We start from the raw sequence: 26560 nt of genomic DNA, 5'->3' as shown, positions 1-26560 counted from the left end.
CATGGGGATGCTGAGTAAAATCTGCCCCCCAAAAAACACCCCCACCCCACCCCAAAGGCTTTTTGAACCCTCCTGGGAAGGATTTTGGGGTTAAAACCGTGCTGGGAGAGGCACAGGGCAGGACCAGGATGGGGCAGGGGCTGGGGTGAAGAGGGGCCCCCAAAGGGAAGGGTCTCACTCGCATCCCCCCTCAGGCAAAGCTTTTCCTGTGGGAATTGCAGGAGCAGAGGTTGGGGCTGGCAGCAGGGAATGGGATGAGCCCGAGGTGGCTCCGTTTTGAGGGAAATCCTGGGAATGTGGTGGGGAAAAAGGGGGGGGACACAGCCAGAGCCCCTTTAGAGGCGCTTCCGCTCCAGTCTAGAGCCACGAAATAATAATAACAATAACAACAACATCAACAATAATAATAATAATAAAGGAAAAAAAAACAAAAACAACCCCGAGGATGTCAAATGGCAGGTAGGAGAGCAGAGAAGTAGGAACAGGTCTCCAGTGTGCACCAAGGGAGCCCAGCGGGCGCGAATCCTCCGGCAGGCTCCTGGAAGAGCATCATCCCTTCGGGAGGTCTCCATCCACCCCCCTGCAGTCACACATGCATTTCTTGTTTTTTTTTTTAATTTTTTTTTTCTTTCCTTCCCAGGAGAGGAGTCTTTTTTTTTTTTTTTTCCCCAAACTTTTTTTTTTTTTTTTCCTTTTGTGGTTTGTTGGTTTTTTTGTTGTTTTTATTTATTTTCTTTTTTGTTTTGTTTTGTTTGTTTATCCAGGGTGGGTTTTTCGGAATATAAAAGTCCATATTAAAATCTTTGATACCTAATTTGCTGTCGAGGTCGGTGCTGGCTGAGGGTGTCCGTGCTGCCCCCCAGCCTCCTCCTGCTCGATCCCACGTGGGGGAAAAGGGGGCATAAAGGGTCGCTGTATTTTTCTTTTTCTTTTCTTTCCAACCTCCTCAGAATCAAAGTCCCGTCACAATTTGGCTTCTCGTTCCTCCGAGAGCAGAGTGGCGCTAGAAAAATGCACTTTACACACATCCTCTGCCAGGATTTGGTTGGTTTTTTGGTTTTTTTTTTTTTTGCTTTTTTTCTGTTTTTCTCAATTAAAAAAAAAAAAAAAGAGAAAAAAAAAAAAGAAAAAGAAAAAAAAAAAGTTTTGTTTCCAAAGCCGGGAGAGACTCAAATGCCACCTGATTGCATCTCTGGAGAGGCATAAAAAATCTGCAGTGGAGGAGGCTGGGCAGGGTGGGGCTGCTCCGGGGTCACTGGTCCAGGGTCACCACCTCCACCGCCTGCCCGTCCATGGTGACGGCCGTGTCCGCGATCCGCGTGGTCACCGGCGCCATCGCCACCTGCACCGGGCCGTTCCCCTGCGCCAGGCTGGTCACCACCGTCTGGTACATGCTCACCGGGATCTGCACCAGCCCTGCGGGGACAAAGGGACACCCGCGGCGTCAGGAGAGGGGACAGAGCAGCCACGGGAGGTGCCCAGGGGTGTGGGGGCTGCCGCTGGGGGCGGCTCTTTGGAGCTCTCCCACCTGGAGGGGGGTTCTCTACTCCGTGAGGATCTGGAGCTGCTGGGGTGAACCCAGAGGAGGCCCCGGAGCTGCTCCAGGGCTGGAGCCCCTCTGCTCTGGAGCCAGCCTGGGAGAGCTGGGAATGCTCCCCTGGGGAAGGGAGGGATCCAGGGAGAGCTTCCAGCACATTCCAGGGGCTCCAGGAGAGCTGCAGAGGGGCTGGGGCCAAGGCCTGCAGGGACAGCACCCAGGGAATGGCTCCCAGTGCCAGAGGGCAGCCAGGGATGGGATCTTGGCAATGAGGAATTCCTGGCTGGGCTGGAATTGCCAGAGCAGCTGGGGCTGCCCCTGCATCCCTGCAATGCCCAAGGTTGGACAGGGTTTGGAGCATCCTGGGATATTTGAAGGTGTCCCTGCCCATGGTTTGGGTTGGAACTGGATGATCTTTAAAGTTCCTTCCCACCCAAACCATGCCGTGACTCTATCCATGGAAAGCAGCAATCAGGAAGGACCTTTAGGACTTTGGAACTTCAGGAAGTGGCGCCCCAGCTGTGCCCAGGCTGGGTGGATGATCTGTGCCTTGGTGGCCTCGCTGAGCTGGATCTGCCCTCCCTGGAGCCAACGGGATGGGAACAGGGATGGGATGGGGTTGAGATGGGTGGCAGCTCCAGGGAAGGAATAAGGATGAGGAGGAAAGAAATAACATCATTTCTGGAGGAGGAACCCAGCCCAGCCATGTTTTGGGGTGGTACAGCAGGGAGCTGCTCAGCCAAACCCATCAGGCCGAGTTTTCCTGGAGCAGGGATTGCTCCCACCCACCCCACAGCCCACCAGGGATCCTCCACACGCTCTTCACAGGTTTTCCACTTGATATACCCAGAATTGGGAACTGTGGGGCTGAAGAAGGGATAAATTTGGCTTCTCCCATCCCCTGTAACTCTGCAGGTCACCCCACCAGTGGCATGTGAGAGGATCCCATTGCTGTGCATCCATTACAACCCTCTCCAACACAATTCCCTTCCTCCTGGGAAAGGGCAACAAGCCCTGGCCAAGCCAACCCTGCTCCTGGCACCGGCCCCAGGCTCTCACAGTGTGCATGTGACACACAGCACAGAGAAAGGAAAGCAATCCCCCTTTCTCAGCCCTTCCCCAGCCATGGATGGGTCCAGCAAAGTAGAAACAGCTTTTGCCAAGGCTGCAGGAATGGATCAGATGCCTCCAGGCTGAGGATGGAGCTGGCAAAGCTTCGGGCTGGGAGGAAAACGCTGCAGTGCCAAAGGCGAGTCCTGGTGAGCCAGGAAACACCAACCAAGGTGACAACAAAACAACGGGGCCCCTGAGGGCCACTGTGATGTGAATGGTGGAAAGAGGCAGAAAAAATAGCAAGGAGCTCTCAACAGAGTTGGACAGGGCAGGGGAATGGCAAATCCTGCAGGCTGGGAGGAGAAACTCCATCGTTCTACCCCGGTGTTATCCCTGTGCCCACCTCCACCTTTGGCTTGACCAAGGGGATTTGGACAAGAGAGCTCATTTAGACATTTCAGAAACTACCCACACCTCTGCTGGGGGAAAAACCAGCTTTTTGAGGTCAGCAAATGCTTCCAGCAGCAGCAGCAGCAGCAGCAGCACGGGATGGATGGGCAGCCCTGCCAGGACAGCAGGCTCCCGAGCGAGGCTTTCCCGAAAAAGCAGCGCAACCCCTTTGGGCTGAGGAGCAGGGAGCAGAGCTCTGCCCCACCAAGGGCACTGGTTTGGTAACAGAGGCAGCTCTGTGTCCTTGGATAACTCTGTGTGCAGACAGGAAAGCTTAGGAGTTAATCATGCTGACCAGGTGGGTGACCCCGGCGCTGCCTCAGCCCTCCCCTCGGGCTCCGGGGCTGGGAATGCTCCTGATGCCCCAGCCTGAGGCCTCCTGGCCACATGCCCCAGGCCCAGCCAAGGAACTGGTTCCCTGCTTGGTTGTTCAGCACCAGCTCCCACGGAGGCACAGAGTCAGGAGGAGGTTCCCAGCTCCCTCTGGCCAGTGGGAATTTCAGGAACAGAAGAAATGAGCAAACAGAGCTCAGGCTCAGCCCGGCTGAAGGGAATCTCTGAGCAGACCCCTCGGGGGAACACAGCACAGCCCAGTTTAGGCAAGAGCTGGAGCTCTGGCCTGGGATGCACCTCAAATCCGTGCTCCAGACCAACAAGCCAACTAAGCCCTTTGGGTTACTTGGGTTGTTAACCCAGAGGAGATCAAACATGGACAGCCCAGGGAGCAGAGCCACCACCACCCCCCCGTGGGCCACAGACTGCGCCACGCTCGAGCCACCGCTCTGTCCAAACGTGCCAAAAGCAGGCACTGGCGAGCCCTGGGCACCCACGGGGGTGTTTGGGAAGGGTGAGTTTGTTCAGCCAGGGCTTGGCCGAGCCTGGGCAGCTCTGGGAGCTCCTGGGAAGTCTCGGTGAGAGGCGGCGCGGATCCCGCTCTGCTCTGCGTGGGATTAACACAAATCGCCTCAGCAGATGACGTGGTGGCCCTTCCTGCCAGGGGTGGTGACAAACCAGAGCAGGAGAGGGCTGCAAAGTCTGCTGTGCATTAGAGCAGAGCCGATCGCCCTTGGGAGAGAGACGATTAAAGCACTGAGATGCTGTAATCAGGTCTGGGATTGGCCCCGCGCTGCATCTGCTCAGACCTGCGCCCTGATTAGCCCTAATCTAGCTGGCATATGTTAATCTAAAGCATGGATTTCAGACCCTTTCAATTGTATTAAAAACAGGAAATCCATTAGACAAAAAAAACCCCAAAACCCAGCCAGCCCCAAACGAACTTCTTGAGTCTTTGGGAAATACATTTGTGCACAGAAAGTGGAGTGGGGCTGTGAGGAACGGGGCAGGCAGGGAATGGGATCCCACTGGAACCTGAGGCTGCTCAGAGCAGCTCCTGCCTGGCAGGGACAGCAGCAGAGGGGATGGATCACACACAGAGCAGCACAAACCATGCCCATGGGCTCCCAGGAAGAGGCAGCCAGGCTGTGCCTTTGCTTCCCCGCCGTGGAGCCCCCAAAAAGCCCCTCCTGTCCTCAGCAGGGGTGAGGAGCCAGCTCCAGGCCGGTGAGCAGATGGTGGGAACTTCTCAGCACCCTCGTGCTTGAGGGAAGAACCCAAGAGTGGAGATGGCCCCTGAGGGGAGTTTATGGCTCTGCAGGTTGAGATGTCACAAGGAACGCTGCTGGGCGTGGAGGAGGAGTGGGGACACAAGTGTGGGGTCATGAAACAGCACAGAACTATTGCTCTTGGGAGTTCTTTTATGGCACAAAATGGAAAATGCACAAGGACTTGAGCCATCACCTTGGAGCCCCTCGGAGAGCACAGGACACTGTCTGGTTTGGAGCAAGGCAAAATGATGAAAACCCAGATGAAAGCCCAGATGAAAGCCCAGATGAAAGCCCAGAACCTCAACTGCTGCTGCTATTGGGGATCCAGTGGCTCCAGAGGTGAAGGTTGACTCTTCTTGCTCTGGTTTCTTGGGCACCAAAGGCCTAAGTGCTGCAAGCTGTGAGCACTGCAGGGTCAGGCGTGAGTGACCTCACCAGTCCCTCGGCCCCCTGTTTCAGCACCAAATGGAAAAGGCTCAAAAAAGTGGAATTTTCCACTGGACTTTCTTGGCTGTGGACATCCAACTCCTCCCGAGGAGTTTGTTTCCATCAGCACTGGGGGAAACCAGAGCAAGCTGTGCTGAGCACCATCCTGCTGAAGCCTTTTGTGGCAGATCCTCCTGCACCTTCTCCTTCCCCTCCTCTGGAGGCAGGGCTGGGGAATCCAGCTGAAATTCCTGTGCTCAGGAATGCACTGCAGGGCCCTGGCTCACAGGGCAGCAGACACCATCTCATCACCACACTCCCTGCAGAGCCAAGGGTGACTTTGGAAGATGTGATGGAAGAATTTTTGTCAATGATTCAGAATGAGTAGATTTTAATAGACAAAAAAAGAAAATCAAGCCAGAAGACCTCCAAAAAATGAAATGTTTGCCCTTGGTGGGCAGCACAATAAAGGGGCACTGGGCATGCTTTGATCTGTCTTTCCAGGTGTAAAACATCAAGGCTGATGCAGGTAAGTAGGGAATAATCATCTTTTCTGATTGTCTTGCCCCCAGTAAGACACGAGCTTGAAGTGCAGCATGGAAACCTGCACTTAGGAGGTGGAAAAATCCCAGATGACAGCTGAACATAAGGTTGGTGAAGCTCTGGAGCAAAGTCTCCATCACTGGAGGTGTTTTAGAGGAAGTAAGACTGAGGCTGGCTCAGGAGAGGGGCTGGTCCTACAGAATCCTGGAGCAAAACCCATTTCTGTCCTCACCAACTGCACCTTTGGACAGCAGCTGGAGTGTTACTGCCAACACTGCTCAGCACAAATGGTAAAATGTCCCACAATTGATATTTTTATTAGATGTTTCCTTTGACTGGGAACTGGGTTGGTGAAGATTTAAAAAAAAATATCCTCTTGACCACCTCCTTTCTGGGGAACTGACTGCAGAGGCCTTCAAGAGGTGGAGGGAGGGGACAATCAGTGGGCACCAGGGTGTATTTTCAGGGAGATAAACCAGTTTCTAACAAGGTCCAGCCACAGCAGCTGAAATGAGAGCTCTCAGAGTCAGGTGTTACCCTGACAAATGCTGGAGTGCCAAACCAAACGTGTCCCTTGAGGCACGAGGTGCTGACGTGACACCCCAGAAGGGATTTCACCCAAAGCCAGCCTCAGAAACAAAGCATTTCAGGAATCCCACCACACTCAGCAGTGGCAGAGGAGCAGAAGACATCTCTCAACACAGACACTTGGTTTAAGATAAGACGAACTGAAAGCTCACCCTCCATCTTTTACCACCTCAGCTGCAAGATTGACTCTGACATCTTTCAGGATGATAACTGGAAGGATTGTTCCCATCAGAAATGGCTCAGTGCCCCATGTCTGGAAGCGTCCAAGGCCAGCTGGGACAGGGCTTGGGGCAACCTGGGATAGTGGGAGGTGTGGCTGGAACAGGATGATCTTTGGTCCCTTCCAACCCCAGCTGGTCTGGATTCTGTGATGCTGACAAACCACAAAACCCCCATGCAGTGATGCAAGCTCTGAGAGCTTTCCAGGCTCACAAGTCACAGCTCCTCCCTACAGAACCCCTGTGCCAGCCAGGTCAAAATGTGAAGGCTTCTCCACCAAATCATCTGCAGGAAGCTGCAGTCCTCATTCAAGATCCCCCATCATCTGTCTTTACAGGAGCTACTCTGGTCAAAACCCCAATAAAGAACAATTTAATGAGGCACCCGAGGCTTTGATATCAAAGACAATTAAATTACATCATAGCCCTGACTTTTCCTTAGAAGGGAGGATAAATGCAGGAGATGAGATCCAACATTCCCATCCACAGCTGCACAGGATGCAGCCCAGAGTCACTGCCTCCTTCCCTGCATCCACCACACCTCCATGGTCACAGCTCATCTCTCAGACTGTCCCTGGGGGGGTCTCCTGCCTGCTTAACATGGTCAGTGACTCCTTCTTTCCTGGGCTTTTCGAGGAATGCCTGGATGTGGCACTAAGGGCTCTGGGCTGGGGGACACAGTGGGGATTTGGCACAGCTGGGATTTGGTGACCTTGGAGATCTCCTAACTGATGCAGTGTGGGATTCTGGTTCCCCTGGATCTGCTGCAGGGAGTTTTCCCTCTCTGCTCACTCAGGGCAGCAGGAGTTGCTGTCTCAGTGACCCCCAAAGCCACTGGTTGATCTGGGACACCATGGGAACGGGACAGGCCAGGAGGCAACACCACATTTACACAGCTCAATCTTCCTCCCACCCACTCAGCTTCAGCACAATGTTGGTATTTTGCAACAAGGTGGTGTTTTAAATAAAATCCAAACATCCAAAGTTGAGGTTTACCTCCAAATCTTGGTCGGGCACCAACCTTCCTTCCCTGGCTGGGAGCACCAGCATCTTTGGGACACTCCTGGTTTCTTCCTCCCTATGAAGAGGGAAGGGCCACGGCCTAGCCAAGACCTGAAACATCTTTGGCTTGATGTCCCTTATTTCTTCTTAGATCTTTTGTGGGGGCTTTGAGTTTTTGGGGTTTGTTTTGGATGTTTAGGGAGTTTTTGGACTTCTTTTAAGGTTGAGGCACTTGGAGACAAAAACCACAGAGCTGGAACTCCTGACTGACAGGAATTATCTCCCCTGGAGCCTCAGCACTTCCATGGAAAGAAGGGAATTAAATCCCATTGAGCCAACATGATGCCCAGACTCTTCCCTGGCACAGCAAAGACTCACAGTCTGCAGCACTGGGGACAAACATGTCCTTCACCGGTGACACCAGTGCCACGGACCTGTCTTTGCAGCAAGGACAGTCCCAGGAGGAAAAAAAACTTGCAGTGATGTTTAACATGGGAAACAATCTGAAATCCCAGCTTTTCTCTTTTTTTTTGGATGGAAAAACTCCCAAGAAAAGGGTGCTTGGGAAAAGCAGAACAGCAGTTTGGTGTCCTGGGGGTGGATTAGCTCCACACTTTTTGCTTTGCCTTACCTGAGGCCATCTGTCCCCTCCTCTCCCCTTCATGGGGTGAGTTTAGAGCTGGAGAACAGCCCCTGGGCATCACCTGAGGCAGAACTGGGCTGTCCCTGCTTAAACTCAGTCCTCACCTAGACCTGCCCCTCTCGTGCTGGGTCTCCAGGGCATGGCACCTTAAACTGGAGTTGATTTGTCACTAAGGAGGGGTGACAAACCCAGGGAATGTGTCTGCCTGTGGGAAGGAAGGTTTTTCCTGGGCTCCAGGGCTGGAAGCTTAGAGAATAACCTGTCTAAGCCTCCCTGATGAGCTGGCTTTGGCGTGGACACACCTGAGAAGATTAGAAGTCTATCGTGGTCAATCATCTCTACACGAAACGCAGATAAAAATAGAGAAAGTCCAAACCCCAAAGGTCTGCTCCAGCTGAGCTCTGCTTCCCCCATGATCTGCTGGGTGTTGGTACAAAACAGGGGTTATCTGTGCCCAGCTTCTCAGGAAATGGGGAGAGGAAACACCTCAGGATAAATCAGCCTGTTCCTCTCCTCAGGAATCAGGTGTTAAACCGGTGAACGAGATTCTGAACAATCACCTCAAAGGGATCCCTGGTAGATTTTGCCAAAAATACTTTGCTTTTAACATCCCCAGGGGCTCTCCCAGAGGGAGAGATGGATTCTTATCCTGCTTTTATAAACAGCTTTTAGTGTCCTGTATTTTCCATAATTTTTTATTAATGGCTACTGTGTGAAGCATGGTAGGGCACCACCTAAAATTACAAAACCATTTTATTACCTGAGTGAAATCACCACATCCCAAAGGCATTGCAACCCCAAACGGTGTTCAGGCACAAAAACCAGACAGACAGAGCCCCTTTAACCCCAAGAAACACCAAGAGGGACCTAAAGGTCCAAGTGCAAAACCAGCTAAATCCCAACATTCCAAACTACCACCACAAAAATCCACTCACCTGATGAACCCTCTGCCATGTTCCACTTGCAGCACGAATAGTCTGCTGCTAGGATGCCTGACAATGAAATGCAAATGTAAAAGGGGAGATACTACAGCTGGAGAGGGGGATTTAGTGGGGTGATTAATGTATTCATAGGAAATGCATCCTTTGGTTTACTGGGTGAGTGCAAAAATTCAGTGCCCCCACAGAATTAGCACCCCAATATCAGGCAGAGCAACTAAAATATTTCTAATTCCATACAGAACATGGAGTGTGTAAGTGGAAGGTAAAGTGGGAGGTAAGAATAAGGCACTGCCAGATATTTTACCAACATTTAGATGTTGAATTGGCCCAGAGAGGCCCACTGAGGAAAGTCTGCAGTGAAATCCATCACGGAGAAGCTCAGGCTGCCTCCAACAAAGCTCTCCACAATTCCCACCGTGAGAGACTAATGAGGAGCAGAAATGGCTGCCAAAGTGGAATTTCCACATATCCCAGGAGCACGAGGCTGGGAAGCTCGTGGAATCCAGGCACTCCTTGGGGCCTGGGAGGAGCTCCATGTGATTTTAAGGCTCGGGGTGCCTGGCAGGTTTCAGCGGAGCCGCTGCCGACGGATCGCGAGCGAGCACGGACGCGGGCACATCCTACAGAGCGCTGAGCACATGGAGACATAAAGCAGCCATTGTGCTGGCAGAAAGGCAATCTGTAACCAGATAGGCCCTGGCTCCATCTAAAAGCCATTTTCCCAGCATTTTTGCAGATTTGCTCCCCAGGAGCCTTCCCTGCCACAACAGGGTGCACATTCATGGCCAACCGGCGGGTCCGACGCCTCGGGTTCTCCCTCCCTGCCCCATCAGTGCCTCTGTGCCAGGGAATTCTGTGCTCCTAACCCAACAGAGGTGGCTTCAGCCCCCCAGCAGAGCCTTTGGAGGAGGATAACTCCTTGGGAAAGCATTTAAAGCTTTACCCTGGTATGGAAAGCTGCAGCTGTGGTGATCTGCTGGAGCCTCACCTCGCACCAGGTCCTGCCCAGCTACCAGGAGGTAAGTTTGGCTTTTTTCCTCAGGGGAAAAGGGGCTGGAAATGCACCTGAAGGCTCCTTTTTTTCCCTTCACCTCAAAGCACAGCCTCCAAATCCAGCTAGAAAAGCATCCCTGCTGCAAACCAGCACATCCCCTCCTGCAGCAGCCTCCTGGGCTTTGGTGTCCACAGCCCGTCCTTTATAGGACAAGGGACAGATTTGGCCCAGTTTCCCCCCAGGTAGGACCTGGCCCATCCTCAGCGAGGTAAGCAATAAATCACAGTGAAAACACAGCTCAGATGTGGAACTTTTCATCTAAAGAGCAAGTTTTTACAGTCCACATTCCTCCTGTTTTGTACACCACCGTCCCCCGCTGCCCGGCAGGTGAGATGGGCTCCCACCTCGCTCCCCTGAGAGTATTTATCCTTGGAATGCTGCTGCCTCTGGCAGATTCCTCCCTTTTAAACTCTGCACATCTGGTGCTAAAACCACAAAGTTGGGGCTCTGGCCTGGTGACTGAAGGCACAGAACTTTTGTGCTTCAACCATCCAGGCCTGGGGGTTGGAAGGATCCTTTGCACACCAAGAGAAAGCAATGATGGGTGCAGGGAGAGGGATCAGTTTGTTTTCTCAAAAAGGAGATTTCCAGCTGTTTTGTCCCTGTGGGTCTCACCCTGGATGTGCAAAGTGGTGATTTGTGGCACATGGACCTGCACAGACAAAATCTGTGAGGAGAATCAAGCAGTGCAAGAGCCTGTCCTGTCCTTCCCAGGCAGACAGAACAGGTTGGAGAATGAGAGAGCTGGGGTGGTGGTGACTGAAGAATTCTGGTTTTTATTTGCTGGGATGATTCAGGCCCAAATCCCCACTGCTCTGGCTCAGATGGGAGGCCCACAGGTGAGGAAGCACATCTCCAACAGCAGCAAATACACAGAAACCCTAAAACCCAGCTGAGTCCAAGCTGGACTTCAAACCTCTTATTATTGGAAGTGCAACTCAAATTGTTTTTTTTTTTGAGAGAACACACCAGGAACCTCTGAGAAAGACATCATAACTCATCCTTGGGTCAGAGCAATGGGAAATAACAGAGACCAAACTCACTGCTGGCTCTGACTGAGCAGAAACCCCCCTGGCTGCTGATCCCTGCCACTTCAAAGGAGCTGAACATCCCTCATTGATGCCAGCAATAAAATTCCACTTCCATTAGCTCCATGTCCACCACTTAAAGGCAGCAGTCCCACTTTACACACCAATTAGAGCTCCCCTGATGCTTGGCAGTACAAAGCTTTGGGGTTTTTGGTTGTTTCCCCCATGGGAAGAGGTGGAAGGGAAGAGATCAGGCAGCTCAGGGGAATAGCAGAGAGCCTTTCACTGCGAGGGCTCTGCTCAAATCTGCCCTAGGCCAGAGGAACAGATGGTCCCTCCCGAGGGCTGGGCTGTGGCTTACATGGAATAAGGGATTGTCTCAGGCCACTGGTGGACAATTTACTGCAGCCACAAACACCCTGCTGGTGGTTTCTGCTCAAGAAACCCAGGGATTCCACGGCTACGAAGCAACTGCTGCCTACCTGATCCCAGGCACCTCATTCCTGCAGGGAACTCAGGGGAATTGCTGCCTGTGAGGTGCAGGAACCTGGATCTCAGGCTAAAACCACCTGCTTTAGCTGTCATCAGCTCCTTGGACTTGTCAGCACCAGCACACACTCACTGACCTTCCCTTGGGAGGTTTGCAAGGTTAAAACCATGGGGAAAAGGGAGATGGGGAAGTTCAGGGATCTGAACAACAAGGGGGCAAACCCACAGGGAAAGGAAGTTTGCTACAGTCTGTAAGCTGGGGGTGGGAATAATAAACCCATGATTAATCTCAAACCAATGCCAAGCTAGTGTTCCCTCAGTCTGTATCTTCTCCAGGGCAGAACTGAACTTCCCATGGGCAGATGGCAAAAATTCCATTGAGTATCCCAGGAGCAGAACAGGGTCCACATGAGCCACCAGAAATTGTTACCCAGAGAGAGGAATTTCTATAACTGTGAGGGAATAAATTATGCCAAAAAAACCACGGAGGGTGGGAGGCAGAAGTCAAATTCGGGCTCAAAAATGCCACTCATGGTTTTGGAAAATATTCAGAGGAAACCACTTGAGGAGAAACAGCTTTCTTAAAATTCTTGGAACCGGTTCTGCAGCTCCACAAGGGCTCCCAGGAGGAATCCTGGAAGTGAGGGCTCCTGCCCTGGCTTTTCAGGGATGGCTCCAGAGACATCCAGTGGGGCTGGGCTCGTGCAGCCTCTCCCAGTGTGTGTGGAGCAGGGAAAATAGGGCGATTCCCTGGAATCTTCCTGCACAGCTGTTTACCCTCTGAGGATTACTGCTGTCACATGAGCTGCTTTAGAGCAAAGCCAAGCTGTCTCCACGAGCTGAGAAGGTCACTGGGAGACAGGGCCCTGCAGGGACAGACACATCACCCTCCTCTGCCTTCCCAAAGGGACACCAGGCTGTGGGAAGGGCGTTCCTGATGCTCAGAGGGCAAGGGAAGGTGGTTCTGCCTCCTCCCCTCTGCTCAGCTGGACTCCACATCACAGGAGGGAAATCCCAGTGCTGAGCCACTGCTGTCCAGGGACCAGGCTCCAAGCAAAGTGCTGGAAACTGGAAGAGTCCTTATGGTGACAGACTTGCCTTCTCTTCCTTGGGTGCCCACCAATGTTTGGGACAAAGCCACCCAATGGTCACCAGCCAAGGGACACCAAGGTGCAGCTGCACCTCCTCAGGCTCTTGTGCAACCTGCTGATGCCTCAAACAACACCCCAGACAATCCCAGAGCAGGAAATGTCCTCCTCAATCCCAAATCTAATGGCTGAACATCAAGGAAGAGGAAAGAATTTCACTTGGGAAAGCAGAAATCTGAAAGTTCAGTGCAGCCCCTCGGGAAAATTCAGTAAAACCTCCCATGTTCCTCACTCTGCCAGGGCAGGGCTGGTGCACAAGGGAAATCTTTCTGCTCACAGGCTCAGGAGCTGCAGGACAGGGCTCTTTACTATGCCCCAGAGGCACAAGACAGGTGGGGCTGTGCTTTTAGCCTTTAAAATCAGAGCCTGCTCCGGAGATCCAACGAGGAGGATAAATCCAGGCACCGAGTGAGACTCTGGGTGTGCTCAGGAAAAAAGCAATGGAGGAACTTGGGAGGTCAGAGCCTGCTGAGGAAGCAGCTGAGGCTCTCAGAAAAGAGGGGCTGAGCACTTTTCAAGGCAAAGAAAGCCAAGAGCCAGCTGGAGTTTGGAGAAGTCCATCCAGGAAGTGGGGAACGCACATTCCAGAGAGGAGCAGGGAGAGAGGGAGCACAGAAACCACAAGTGGCCCGCAGGGAGGAAACTTTGGTGTAAAACAAAAGGCCACGAGCTCGGTAAATGAAGAGCCAGCAAACCTCAGCGCAGGGAGCAGCTCCAGGGTGCAGGCAGGGCATTTCTCCTTCCCCAGGGCGGGGGGAGAGCTCCCAGAGCCCAGCTCATTTCCTAAGATGCCTCCCGCAGCAGCGACAGCTTGCTGGGATTTCAGCCAGCTTCCCATTTGGATCAGATTGCACCCTGCACCCGGGGACAGCCATTAAGGGCCCGCAGCTCACAAAGTGCCCTCGGGTCACAGCAGCCTCCTTCCATTCCCAGTTCAGCTCTGGCCTGGGCCAGCCCAGCTCGCAGCCACCAGGGCACCCCGATGGTGGCAGGAGCTGTGTCCCGCTGTCACCCACCTGCAGGCTGCAGCAGGCTCTGCCATGGGGGTGCAGGGGGGTCAGGGAGCCCCTCTCCATCTGCCCAGGGGAATCCCAGGGAATGAACTCCCAGTGGCACAGCACAGGTGGAAGCGGCAGTGATGTCCCCAGCCTTGCCCGTGGTGCAGCACTGTCCCTCCCCACCATGGATGGGGGTGAGGCAGGAGGCCTTGCAAGCCAAAATCTGCCAAAATCTGCACTGGGAGATGCTGCAGCTGCTCCCCAGCTGTGGGGAGCACTGCCCAGCCTCAGCCCTGGGCTCAGCTGGAGGAACTGCTCTGAACTCCAGGCACAAATTGAGCTCTGCTCTGGGCAGCAGCTCACAGGGAGGGAGAGCTGGGACCTCTCTTTGGGGTTTCTGGAGGAGCAGGATGAGCAGGGATGGTGCCAGCAGCACGAAACTGCCCTGGATCTCTGCTGTGAAGCTGGAAGATCTGCCAGAGATGGGCTCAAAAAGCTGAGGTGGGGCTGCCACACGCTGCAGATGGTTTGGAATGGGTTGTTACTACAGGGAGAATCCAGCACAGGGGAATTTTATCCTGGAGAAAGGAGCAGCAAAGCAGAGCTGGTCTCAATTTTGGCTTCATCTATGTCCACCCAACTGTTTTCTCCAGGCTGGTGGTGCCTGTGGCCCTTCCAGGAGCACCACAATCCTGTCTGGACGCCCTGAAGAAGCTCTGCTGGTCAAGCCTCTGACCAAAGTTAGGTTAAGCATGGAGGAGAAGACCAGGAAAAAGGACTCAGCAGCATCTCTGATGGGTCAGGAGAGATTTCTGCCCCTACCTGTGCCCTTCTCCCTAAGCCAAGGGCTGTAAGTAAAACAGCACCAGGCTGGAGAGGTGCAGATTGTCAGGAGAGCAATTCCCTATCCTGGAGCCAAAACTCTGATCCCAGAGGGTGGCACTGCTGAGATCTGCTTGCAGACACCCTTCAAAAACACCTCCATCCTTACATCCTTTCCATCCCCATTCCTGGGCTGGAAACAGTGGCAAACAAGGAAATGTTTCCTTGTGCTTCCAGATGTATTTAGAAGAAGATGCCAACTCTACTGGCTGCCATTCCTGTCCTGCCTGGCTTCAACCACATCTCTTTTAGACAGGAGCTTGTCCAAGGATTAAAATTCCCATCTACTACAGACACCCCAAAAATTCTGCTGTGACCACAGAGCCACAGGCCCTGCCAGCCCCAGCCACCCAGAGGGGACCAGGAAAGCTCAGGGCATGGCTCTCAAAGCCAAGTTGTTGGGGATTTTCACACAATAAATGGAAAAAAACCCCCTGGAATTTAACGTGAATGCTGCTGGTGGTAAAGTCAACTGAAAGGTCACTAAGGGATCACAGAACCATGGAATGGTTTTGGGTGGGAAGGGACCTTTCAAGGGCATCCAGTGCCAGCCCTGCCATGGCAGGGACACCTCCCAGTGTCCCAGGCTGCTCCAGCCCCAGTGTCCAGCCTGGCCTGGGGCACTGCCAGGGATGCAGGGGCAGCCCCAGCTGCTCTGGCAATCCCAGCCCAGCCAGGAATTCCTCATTGCCAAGATCCCATCCCTGGCTGCCCTCTGGCACTGGGAGCCATTCCCTGGGTGCTGTCCCTGCAGGCCTTGGCCCCAGTCCCTCTGCAGCTCTCCTGGAGCCCCTTCAGGCCCTGCCAGGGGCTCTGAGCTCTCCCTGGAGCTTTGGTTTCTTGAACACAGAGAAAAGCAGGATCCAGGGAACACAAACACATCCCTTCACCTGCCACAAGGCCTCTTTTCAGCACCCATCCTGCTCTGAGCAGCTCCTGCTGAAGCCACCTGAATTCCTGAGGGGCTGTGAGATGAAGGTGCAGAAGCCTGAAAAAGCATCCTACAAACCCACCAAACAAACAGGCTTCAAATCCAACCCAAACCCACAGGGAGTCCCAGTCAAGCATCACATTCAGAGAGTTCCCAGCCAGACTGACTAATTCCTGGTCTTGGGATGAAGAGTCACCATGTAAATTGGGGGATTTAACAGAAAACAACTGGGATCCATCAAATATGAAACTTCCCAACACGACACTCAGAAGACAGTGTCAGATCATCTGAATTTTCCAAGGGAAATTCAGGATCAGCCAAAAGAACTTCAGCTTCCTGATAGCACAGCAAAGATGGGAACTGCTTTAGGTAGTCAGACCTGCTTTAAATTCTTACGCCAGCCAACAGGCAGCTCCTCTTTCAAAATTTATGGCTAAAGAAGAAATCCTGCCCAGCCTGGAGTCGCTGGCAGTGCTGCTCCCTTCCCTCTTGCAGCCCAGAACAAAAGGGAACATATTGCAACTATGCTGAGAGAGAGGAGGGCTGCTGTCTATTGCTTTAAATGTAATGTTAATGCCCTCTAATCAGCTTTAATTTTTAAACAGACCCAGCCCTCCTGTCCATTTCCCCTAATTCAGGACACGTGGAAGGTAAATGGCCTGTGCTCAAAGCAGGCCAGCCTGGGCTGTGACAGCTGGGGAGCCTGGCAGGCTCAACTGCCTGATCACAGCAATGCATGTCAGAGCTCACCAGGGGAGGGCTGGAGATGCTGTGAGGTCAGGGAGGAGCCAGGAGACAAGGCCAGACAGGGCACGGCTCCTTTAGGGGCTGGGAGCTCCCTGAGACCAGCAGGAGTGGCAGAAATGATGGAAGGGATGGAAGTGTCCAGGGAAAGGCCTGGGATAAACCCCTCCCTGCCCCAGGAAAGGGGCTCCATAAACCCCTCCCTGCCCCAGGAAAGGGGCTCCATAAACCCCTCCCTGCCCCAGGAAAGGGGCTCCATAAACCCCTCCCTGCCCCAGGAAAGGGGCTCCATAAACCCCTCCCTGCCCCAGGGAAGAGGCTCCATAAACCCCTGGGATAAACCCCTCCCTGCCCCAGGGAAGAGGTTCCCTTTGGGATATTGGGAACTCTGGCATGGACACGCTGAGCAGGGACAACATCAAGAGCTGAGTCACTCCTGGGGCCTCCCCAGGGCGCTGCCTCCTCCCTCTGTGCTCTCAAAGAGGAGATTTCACCTGAGACTTGGATACAGAACAGGGGCATGGAACCACCTGGGAGGCTCCTTGTGCTCCTCAGGCACTTTGTGAAGAGGAGAGAGGCCTTGGGACATCCTGAGTGCTCATCATATCAAAATATCCACAAGAATCATGGAACGGTTTGGGCTGGAAGGGATCCTGAAGATACAGCTCCAACCCCCTGTCCCCATGGCAGGGACACCTCCCACTGTCCCAAGGTGCTCCAAGCCCTGTCCAACCTGGCCCTGGACATTCCAGGCATCCAGGGGTAACCACAGCTGCTCTGGACAACCTGTGCTAGGGCTTCCCCCTGCTCCCAGCCTGGAATTCCTTCCCAAAATCCCATCCCATGCAGAGGACCCTGCCCTGTGACAGTGGGAAGCCATTCCTGTAAGCCTCACTCCTGCAAATCCCCATTCTACACTGTAAGCTCTCCCTGCAGCCTTCTCTTCTCCAGGCCAAATAAAGACAATAAAATGAAGTTTTTCTCCTCCAAAAGACCAAACTGTCCCCAGAAATAACCATCGTGTGTTCCCACCACGGAAGCCCAAAGGAACCGGGCAGTGCGGGGCTGGTTCCGCCCCACACCGGGAACGGGACCCGGAGCGGGGGAAGCTCCGGCCACGGATGTGGGACAGGGGGGGCTATTTTTAACCCCGGCTGGTGGGCAGACAAATCCTAATCGCCAGCGGCAGCCGCCTCAGCAGCAGGGCCAGGATGTCAGAGCAAAGCCGGGCGGTGGCAGCGAGTGCCAGCCCCGCGTCACGGCGGGATTAGCGGCGGCAATCGGCCAGCACCGCAAACACCGCCCCCGGGGGCTCCGGAGGGCACGGCAAGGTGTGCCAGGGCGGGCACGGCAAGGTGTGCCAGGGTGGGCATGGCAAGGTGTGCCGGATGGGCTCCAAAGGGCACGGCAAGGTGTGCCAGGGTGGGCATGGCAAGGTGTGCCGGATGGGCTCCAAAGGGCACGGCAAGGTGTGCCAGGGTGGGCATGGCAAGGTGTGCCAGGGTGGGCTCCAAAGGGCACGGCAAGGTGTGCCAGGGTGGGCACGGCAAGGTGTGCCAGGGTGGGCACGGCAAGGTGTGCCAGGGTGGGAACACTGCAGCCCTTGGGTGGCTACAAAGGGCACAGCAAGGTGTGCCAGGGCAGGCACACTGCAGCCCTTGGGGCCTAAGGGGTGTTCTGGCTCTCCTCCTGCTGGCAAGGAGCTGGGGTTGGTGCCCCAAACTGCCAGCAGGGAATTCCTGGTCACACCCAGCAGTGACACTGACAGAGTGTTGGTTTTCCCAGCTTTTATGGAGATGGGGCAGCTGAGAGGTGTCTGAAGAGATTTTGTTCTATTATCAGCTTTGATGAATAGTGAGGCACAAGAGATGTACAGCTCAAAGCTATTCCATCAGAAGTGAACCTGGTGTTTGGTTACAATACTTTGTAAATGCTTTTCAGCCTGTTAGCTTTTGCCACACAGTGCTGCTGTTACTTCTAACACCAATCACTCAGTATTACCCCATCTCAATAAAATCTAAAAAATCCAGCAACAGGGAATGGGGGTGGGCACAGGATGCAGTCAGGAACCCCCTCTCTGCAGGGGAGTGAGTGTCCTTGGAATCATGGAATCATTAAGGTTGGAAAACACTTCCCAGATTGAGTCCCACCATCCCCCAGCACTGCCAAGGCCACCACTGTCCCATGTCCCCAAGTGCCACATCCACGGGGCTTTGAAATCCCTCCAGGGATGGGGACCCCAAACCTCCCTGGGCAGCTGTGCACAGCCCTTTCCAGGAAGGAATTTTCCCTAAAATCCACCCTGAGGCTGCCCTGGCCCAGCCTGAGGCCATTCCCTCTCCTCCTGTCCCTGTTCCCTGGAGCACAGCCCGACCCCATGTCCCCAGGTGCCACATCCACGGGGTTTGAAATCCCTCCAGGGATGGGGACCCCAAACCTCCCTGGGCAGCTGTGCACAGCCCTTTCCAGGAAGGAATTTTCCCTAGAATCCACCCTGAGGCTCTGTCCTCTGTTCCCTCTCCTCCTGTCCCTGTTCCCTGGGAGCACAGCCCGACCCCATGTCCCCAGGTGCCACATCCATGGGGCTTTGAAATCCCTCCAGGGATGGGGACTCCAGCCCTGCCCTGTTCCAATGCCTGACAGGAGAGGAATTTCAGTGCCTTTCAGTGAGGAATTTTTTTCCTAACATCCTAAACCTCCCTGATGCAATTTGAGGCCGTTTCCTCTGGTCCCGTTGCTCGTTCCCTGGGAGAAGAGACCCCAACCCCACACAGATGAAGCTCCTTTTAACTGAGCTTTATGCCAAGGGATTTCACTCAGAGCCCAACAGCTCTGTTGCTGATAATTATTCATTGATACACAGCAATTTGTCCTCTAGGAAACGCCTCTCCCTGTTCCTGGAGCTGCTCAGCAAACCCAGGCATGAATTCACTCTTCTGCTCCCCTTGCTGGCTTCTCTTCTACCCTTTCTCATCTGAAACACACCTGCAAAAACAATTTTCCTCACCTTTCCTTCAGATTTGGATTAAATCCTACCTGTTTCAGGGAAAACCTTCATAAAAAAATTCTGTTCCCACCAGGGAGGCCCTACAAAAAGCTTGACTCTTTCCTTCCTGTCCTCCTGGATGCAAACATGCTGATCTGCACTTTGCCAAGCTGCTAGCGACTCATTTGGCTCCATCTTCCCTAAAAAGGAGATCCAACAGGAAAAACATGAAATACTCCTTTATAAAAAGTGACATTTGCAGCCCCTCAGCCTCCCCCCATGAAATGCATAAATGTTTTTCTCAGGTGAAAAAGCCACCAGCTTCCAGTGGCTCCGTGCTGCACCTCCCTATCCCAAGGAATCCCAAAGCAAGGACAGGGATCCCACACCTGTGCTGGGCTTTCCCACCTGTGTTCCTGCCCTCTGGGGGACACACACAGCACAGGGAACAGGATCCCAGTCCTGCCTCTCCCTCCTGGGTGTGTTCTCCTCTGCAGGCAGCCAGGTGGGACTGGCAGGCAGAGCTCCAGGACTGGAGCTGCCAGAGGAGAGTAAATTCCCATTTCCCATCTGCACGGCCCAGCCTGGGCACAGCTCCCCACCTGCTCACTCTGGGTGGGAAGCTCGGCAGCCTCGCCCAGAACTGAAACTTTTCCAGCATTTAAACCTCTTCCCACATGGAAATCACCACCTGGAGCAGCAATTCTGTGTGGCACTGTCACCCCAAACCCCGCTGAGGCTCCTTTATCCCGTGCATGTTGGAGTCCTGCATGCAGAGAATTTGAAACTTTCTGTGCTGAAGGGCACAGAGCCACAAGAAAATACTATATTTGACCTGAGGCTGTGGAGAAAGCTTCCAAAGTTGATTGACAGCACTATGGGTTTGTAGTTTGATTAGAAGTCTGTAATATCACAGCGTGGAAAACTTAGTGTTTAAGGTTTTAAAATAAAACAATATATATGGGGCAAGATAGAAGTTTTAGGGCGGTGGCTAGTTGTTCTTCCTCACCTTCTTCTTCATAAGTTTAAGTAGCATTTTGTAATTAGACAAAAAAAGCTCACATTGCAGGCTTTGAGTGATGAGTTATTAAGTTAAAAGTAAAAATAATTTAGGTGTCATTTCTTAATTGGATAGTTTAGCCTCAAAAGACCTTGTATAAAAAGATAGTTGGTCATTTTGTAGCTTGTTAGTAGAATGCTGTAAACTCACCACTTGTAAAATAAGTAAGAAATAATAAACACCTAAATCTGAACACAAAATATCATCTCAAGAGCTTCAATCCCAGCCTTGAGAGAAGCAGGAAAAAGAAGCCAAAAGCCAACAGCACTGATGCCTCCTTCCTGGGCTTGTGAAAGCAGGGAGCTCTCTAATCCCCCCTGCCCACGTCAGACCCTAATGCTCCTCACAGATCCTGGCTCAGCTCAGCCCTGAACACAGCCCCCTCTGCTTGTGTGGAGTGCAGGATTGGATTTTTGGGATGGAGAAGGGCAGGACTCTGGGTGGGCTCCTCTCAGCGCCCCCTTTGTGCTCCCAGGAGCATCTCCAGCAGCACAAGGAGGAGATCCAGCAGGAAAATCTGCTCTGGGGACAGGAAAAGAACAGCCAAGGGGGACAAGCAGGATCCACTGGATCTCTGGTCTGAAATTAATTCCCTGGTTATGGCTGGATCCCACACATCCTCCACAGCTTCTTCTTCTATCCCAACTCTTCCCACTGCTCCTCTTTCCAGGCCCTGGTTTGAATCCCAGCTGGAGCTGGAGCGTTCCACTCCTCTCACCTGCCACAGCAGCCCCGGGCTGGTGCTGTTGAACCCAGGCTGGGCAGGGAGCTGCCCTGCCCCTCCCGGGGCACAGCCCTGCCCCTCCCGGGCAGCCCTGCAGGCACGGCCCCGCCAGGAGCCTCATCAATATTTCAGCATCAGCCGGGAAGCCCTGGCAGCTCTCAGGGCCCCACGATCAATGGCAAACAAAGGGCGGCTGCGGGAGGAGGCTGCTCCAGCACGGCACCTCCCCAGCTCCTCTCGCTCCAAAAGCAGCTCCAGGGCACAGGGTTGTTCTCAGCAGAGCATTTCCCAGCATTTTCAGGGCCTGGTGCTGCCACACTCCCCTCCTCTTGCTCTCCATATCCCTCTGTTCAATACCAACCACTTAGGAACAAAACCATCTGAGGCTCCGAGTGTGGGGTCACCAGTTCCTGCATCCCCACTCGAAGCAGATGCTCCTGAGGAGCAGGAAAACCTTAATGCACTTAGCTGGCTTGACACTGCATGGGAGCAGGAGATCTTGTTTCCTTCAGCTGGGAATGGAACAGATCACAAGATTATCCACAGCCCTTTCGCAGTGCAGCCACGTTCCTGGGCTCCCTGCAAGATATCCAGCCCTAGATTCCAACGTTTCCATGAATATTCAGAGATCTCCTCTTTTTAGCCATCCTGGTCATCTTGTATTGTTATTATTATTCAGATAATTCCAGAGAAGGGATGGAAAAATTGCCATAGTGAGAGAAAAATGAAAAAAAATTTAAAAAAAGAGAGTAATTACACTAAGTGGCTAAAATCAGGAATGAAACACCTTGCCTGACCTCCAGACATTTTCACAGAAATCAGGGAATGGTTTGGGTTGGAAGTAAGTTAAAGATCATCTCATTCCTGCCATGGGGACACCTTCCACCATCTCAGGTTGTTCCAAACCTGTCCAACCTGACCTTGGACACTCCCAGGGATGGGGAGGTGTCAAACTATCTCCTTTGCCTTATCAATAAGATGGAGATAAATTTCTATCCTACCCTTCCAGATAGGTTTTTTCCTCAGAAAAGTCCTGCAGAAGGGTCAGAGCATTCCCAGAGAGAAGCATTTATTGGGAATATCAGCAAATTAAGACCTTGCAAGCAACAACGAGAAGGGGAAATTTGCTGGTTAGGACCACTCTGGCTGTGGCAGTTTTCCCCAAATCACTCCCAATTCCACCTCCTCTGGACAGAAGGGCACAGAGTGGATTTTTCCCGCTGCATCCATCAAATGGTGTCCAGGAGGATGCTCCCACCCCGGCTATGGAGATAAATCCTGCCAGCAGTGAATCCATCTGCTCTGCCTCCCCAGACAGAGACAGCAGCAATGGATACCAGCATCTCCTCCATCCCTGAGGGAGATCTATTAGCTGGTTACGTAAGGAAGCAGCAGCATGGAGCTTCCAAGGACTCCAAAGCCCTTCCCCTTAATACCACCGGAGATTAGAGCAAATCGAAGGAGAGTGGAAAGCAGGCGAGGGGCTGTGGGCGAGGCTGTGCTCACAGGAAAATGCTGCAGCCTCTCCTCTTAATGCACTCTAAATCCCATCAGATTTCCAACTCGGCTGCTAGGAAAAAAAAAAGGAGAAAAAAAAGGAAAAAAAAAAAAGCCCAGCCTGTATTGAAATGATGTCAGCGCTGGGAGAGTGAGGTGGAGTGACTCAGGGAGGGTGTGGAGAAGGGGAGTTTGAGGGGAAGCATCCAGAGGAATCCAGACTGTGAAAGCATTTTGGAAGCAGAGCAGAAGGAGCCAGGGGTGCAGATCTGCTTTTCCAAATCTGATTCGTTGCTGCTTTTGAGCATCCAGGGTCAGATCCTGCCTCTGATAAACACACAGCACTTATGGCCCTCACGCCAGGCTGCCGGCACAATAAACACAACCCTGCTCTTCCCTCGGTGCCAGATGCATTCCCAGCTCCGGGGACAGGGATTTCCCTTCATTTCTGCTCCCTCTTCAGGCTGGCTGACTCCACAGCAAGGGAACAAAACCAGCTCCGAGTCAAGTTCTCTTCCCTCCTCTGCTGCAAATTGAACATCGACGTTTCACACGGAGCGCGCTCCCGGCTGGATGAGGATCCCGATGGAAGGCAGCTCTCACCTGAGCAGGTTTCTGCTTTCGTGCAAAGTGACAGCTCTGCCACCCAGCCACACGTGCTTGGCCCCTCTTTGACAATTCCTGTTCAAACAGCCCCACCCTTGAGGTGAGGTTTCTTTACAGCTTCACCCTTTGCGCTCTCTTTCCTGGCGGATTTTGACACACCTCCTTCCACCTAACCCAAACAATCAGTGGGTCTTTTCTTGGGCAATTCCATAACAACCAGCCTGAGCTTGGAAATTATCCCAGAGTCAGGCTGGAAAAGACCTCTGGGATTACTGAATCCAACCTATGACCCAACACCAAGACATTCAGTGCCACGTCCAGGTGTTCTTAAACACCTCCAGGCTCAGGCAGAAGCGCAGGACAACTGAAGGCAGTGGATGAGCCCCAACGAGGCACATTTTCATATTCCATTCATCTCTTGACTGGATTTTATAGATTTACAGTTTTATTTCTAATTTGAAGAGCTGCAAAAGTCACCAGACTTGGCAGAAGGCATAGAACAGGTGAGAAATGCTACAGAGAATCCCTGGAATCAAGAGATCAAGAGACTGTGGGACTGTGGTAGGAAGATGGAAAATGAAGCACAAGGAAAACGACCTGAGGCTGACTTAGGAATAGCCACCAAGCACAGAAAAAAAGCCTTGAGAAGGGCAGAAAATAAGTAATAAAATGTTGGTTTAAGAGTTCTGGAGATGAGTTTATTATGGCACCAACTAAATGTGTTAATTGATCAAGGCTGGTCCTTCCTGTGCTGGGCACAGACACACATCACATCTGAGTTCTCCCAAAAAACCTAAGGATGTAGAGCCAGCTGGCAAAGGAGGGAAAGATCAGCACCATGGGAGCAAAGGAGTTAATGCTCCCATTCCACACTGAGATTAAAACTCACAACTGGTCAGTGACCCCCTGAGTGAGGGAGGAGCATTTTACCACCCAAACTGTGCCATATCAGTAAAAAGAGAGGAAAATGCTGTTTTTAAGAGTCTAAACAAAAAAAGCCTCAACAAACCCCTTGCAGAGGCCTTACCATTGGCATCCTGGACTCCTGTGAGCGCTCCCACTGCTGCTGCAGTTTCCCCAGACAGGACAATCTGACCCCCTCCCTGAAGGGTGGCCTCGGCCAGCGTGGCTACGGCGTGGGCAGCGGCTTCACTGCAGAGGGAGACAGGGGTTAGGAACAGCAGAGAAACAAATAAAATAAAATAAAACTCCATTTAACCAGCAAACACACACCAGGAGAGCAGCCCAGAGCAGAGGGATTCCTATCTGGCCCGGGGGAAGTGATGCACAGCAGGAAATCAGCACTGCAGGAGGAAGGGATGGGAAGAAGCTGCCTCTGGTGGATTTTTTCAGGTCTCTTAGAACAGCTCTGTGTTCTCCCTTTCTCCTGGGACTTGGATAAAACTTTGGGACAATTCCATGTGGCTCCTTCCTGCCCCTGCATTCAGGTATCAGACTTTGGCACTGGCACATCCTGGGGCTCTGCAGATTTCAGAGCTCTCCCTGGTTCTGCCCCTTCACCTTGCCCTGCTGCCATGACCAGCATCACCAGCTCTGGCTTCAGCTCCTCCCCAGCCAAGTGGCTCAATAATTCTTTTTAATAATTCTTTTTAATGTGGCATGGATCATTCCTGGGGCTTGATCACTCTTTTCTGTTTGAGTGGTGAGTGCTTCCCACACTGTCCAAGGTGTGAATGCACCATCAGTTATTCCTAAGCCTGGCTTGCCCTTAATGCCTTTCCTGGTATTTCCTAATATTCAACTTATTTTGACAATATCTGCTCAGCAGAGGTAAAAAATTCCTGAAGTCAAATTTCCTACCAACTTCCACCTGAATTAAGCAAAAAAAAAGTAGGGATTGCCTTTAGCTTCCCCATGGATGCTCTCCCTCTGCTCGTTCTCTGCTCGACCAATTGACTCAAATATTTTCCAACTCTTTTCCCATATTTTTCCTTTTCTTCCCTCATTTCCTGCTTAGATGCCAAACACTTTCCTACTGCATCCACTCAGGGTGGATTTTCAGTTCTCAACAGCCCCTCTGTGTCTCAGAGCAGCTCTTAAACACTCGTAGAGAACCAGAATATTTTCTTGCCTGGCTTCCCTCCTCCCCTTGGCACATCCCTCTCCTTCAGGAGCTCAGGGAAGGCATTTTCCCTGCAGGAAGGCCCAGGGCAGCTCAGCAAACCTGGCATCAGGTGTAAGCCCATGCCCAGCCTTCCCACTTCTTAAAAATATATCCATGTAGGTAAATCTGGAATCCTGGAAATGTGCAGGATAAAATCCTGCAAGTTTGATTTGGGGAGATGGGGCTTTTTCCTGTAACTCCAGTGTCCTGGAAAGATAATTTGGTTTTAAAAGGGAATTTTACAGGGAAATATTAGTAAAAAAAAGCCAATTTGACCAAACTCATGTAGCAGACAAGAAATATCTGAAGGACCCAAATCTGCATCATAAAGAGCAGAAACAGTTCAAGGTGGGTTTGGGATTCAATCCCAACAGAGACTTGGGACCAAACCGGGATCCAAGTGATTCCTTCAGCAATTTCTGGATGGAACAAGGTCTTGGAGCTTTATTCCAGCTACCAGCAGTGTGGTCTGGTTCCCTGTTCCACCCCCTGACTGCTCAGCCAACAGCCTCTAACCAGGATCCTGGTTTGGATGAGGGAAATTCTTGTCCACACCTCAGCAGTGGGAAAGCTCCTTCGCTGCTGTGCTGTGATTTCTTATCCCTCAGGAATGGGATATGGGAAATGGGATAAATGGGAAATGGCCACGGCCATTTCCAGGTTTTAGGAAGAGCAGGATGAGTTTAAGCAGCTCAGCAGAGCTGGGCAAAGATATTTCATCCTGCTGGATGGACCTGTGGAGCTACACCTCAGATCTTGCTAACCTGAGTGCAGCCAAAAACCCTAATAACCACTGCAGCTCCTTCAGCTTCTACTCCAGAAATATTGGGGGGAAAAAAAACCCCAAAACCAGTGATCTATGGAGGAAATTCTGATTCTGACCAGAGCAGGAATCAGGAGCTGCCCTGCACACACCACCCGCCGCATGAATCCACCGAGGAAAAGCCTCTTTCAGGACTGAACAGGGTGAACTGTGCCGGAAGAGAAGGAAAAACCCAGGCAGGAGATGCCAGGCTGAGGTTGAGGCAGCTGTGCCCTCTCCAGGTACCTGTTGAGTGCCATGGTGACAGTGGCTCCCTGCTGCATCTCCTGCGACGCCGCCACCGCCGCCTCGGCTAACGATGCCACCGCCTGCGTGGCCTCCGAGGCCTGCGTCGTCTGGATGGTCATCTCCCCTCCCTGCAGCGTGGCCCAGTTCTGCTCCACCTGCAGGGAACACAGCACAGGCTGTGGGATCAGGAGAACCCCCTCCAGGGGTGGCTGATTCCCAAAAGGAAAATGGG

At 52.6% G+C, this 26560-nt stretch overlaps 1 protein-coding gene across 1 annotated transcript in view; it reads right to left on the bottom strand.

Annotated features, from left to right (window-relative positions):
• Positions 1 to 1154: 1154 nt before the first annotated feature.
• Positions 1155 to 26560, bottom strand: part of NRF1 (nuclear respiratory factor 1) — a 60156-nt gene continuing 34750 nt past the window's right edge. The window contains exons 9-11 of the mRNA XM_036400914.1: positions 26326 to 26483; positions 24180 to 24304; positions 1155 to 1416 (exon numbers count right to left, since the gene is read on the bottom strand). Of these exons, the coding sequence (XP_036256807.1) occupies positions 1253 to 1416; positions 24180 to 24304; positions 26326 to 26483 (447 nt within the window). The 3' untranslated portion in view covers positions 1155 to 1252. The remainder of the gene's footprint in view (positions 1417 to 24179; positions 24305 to 26325; positions 26484 to 26560) is intronic.

Source organism: Molothrus ater, chromosome 5, assembly GCF_012460135.2.
Source record: "Molothrus ater isolate BHLD 08-10-18 breed brown headed cowbird chromosome 5, BPBGC_Mater_1.1, whole genome shotgun sequence".
Lineage (NCBI taxonomy): Eukaryota > Metazoa > Chordata > Aves > Passeriformes > Icteridae > Molothrus > Molothrus ater.
Note: the sequence above shows the minus strand (reverse complement) of the source record. Positions and strands in the feature narration are given on the sequence as shown.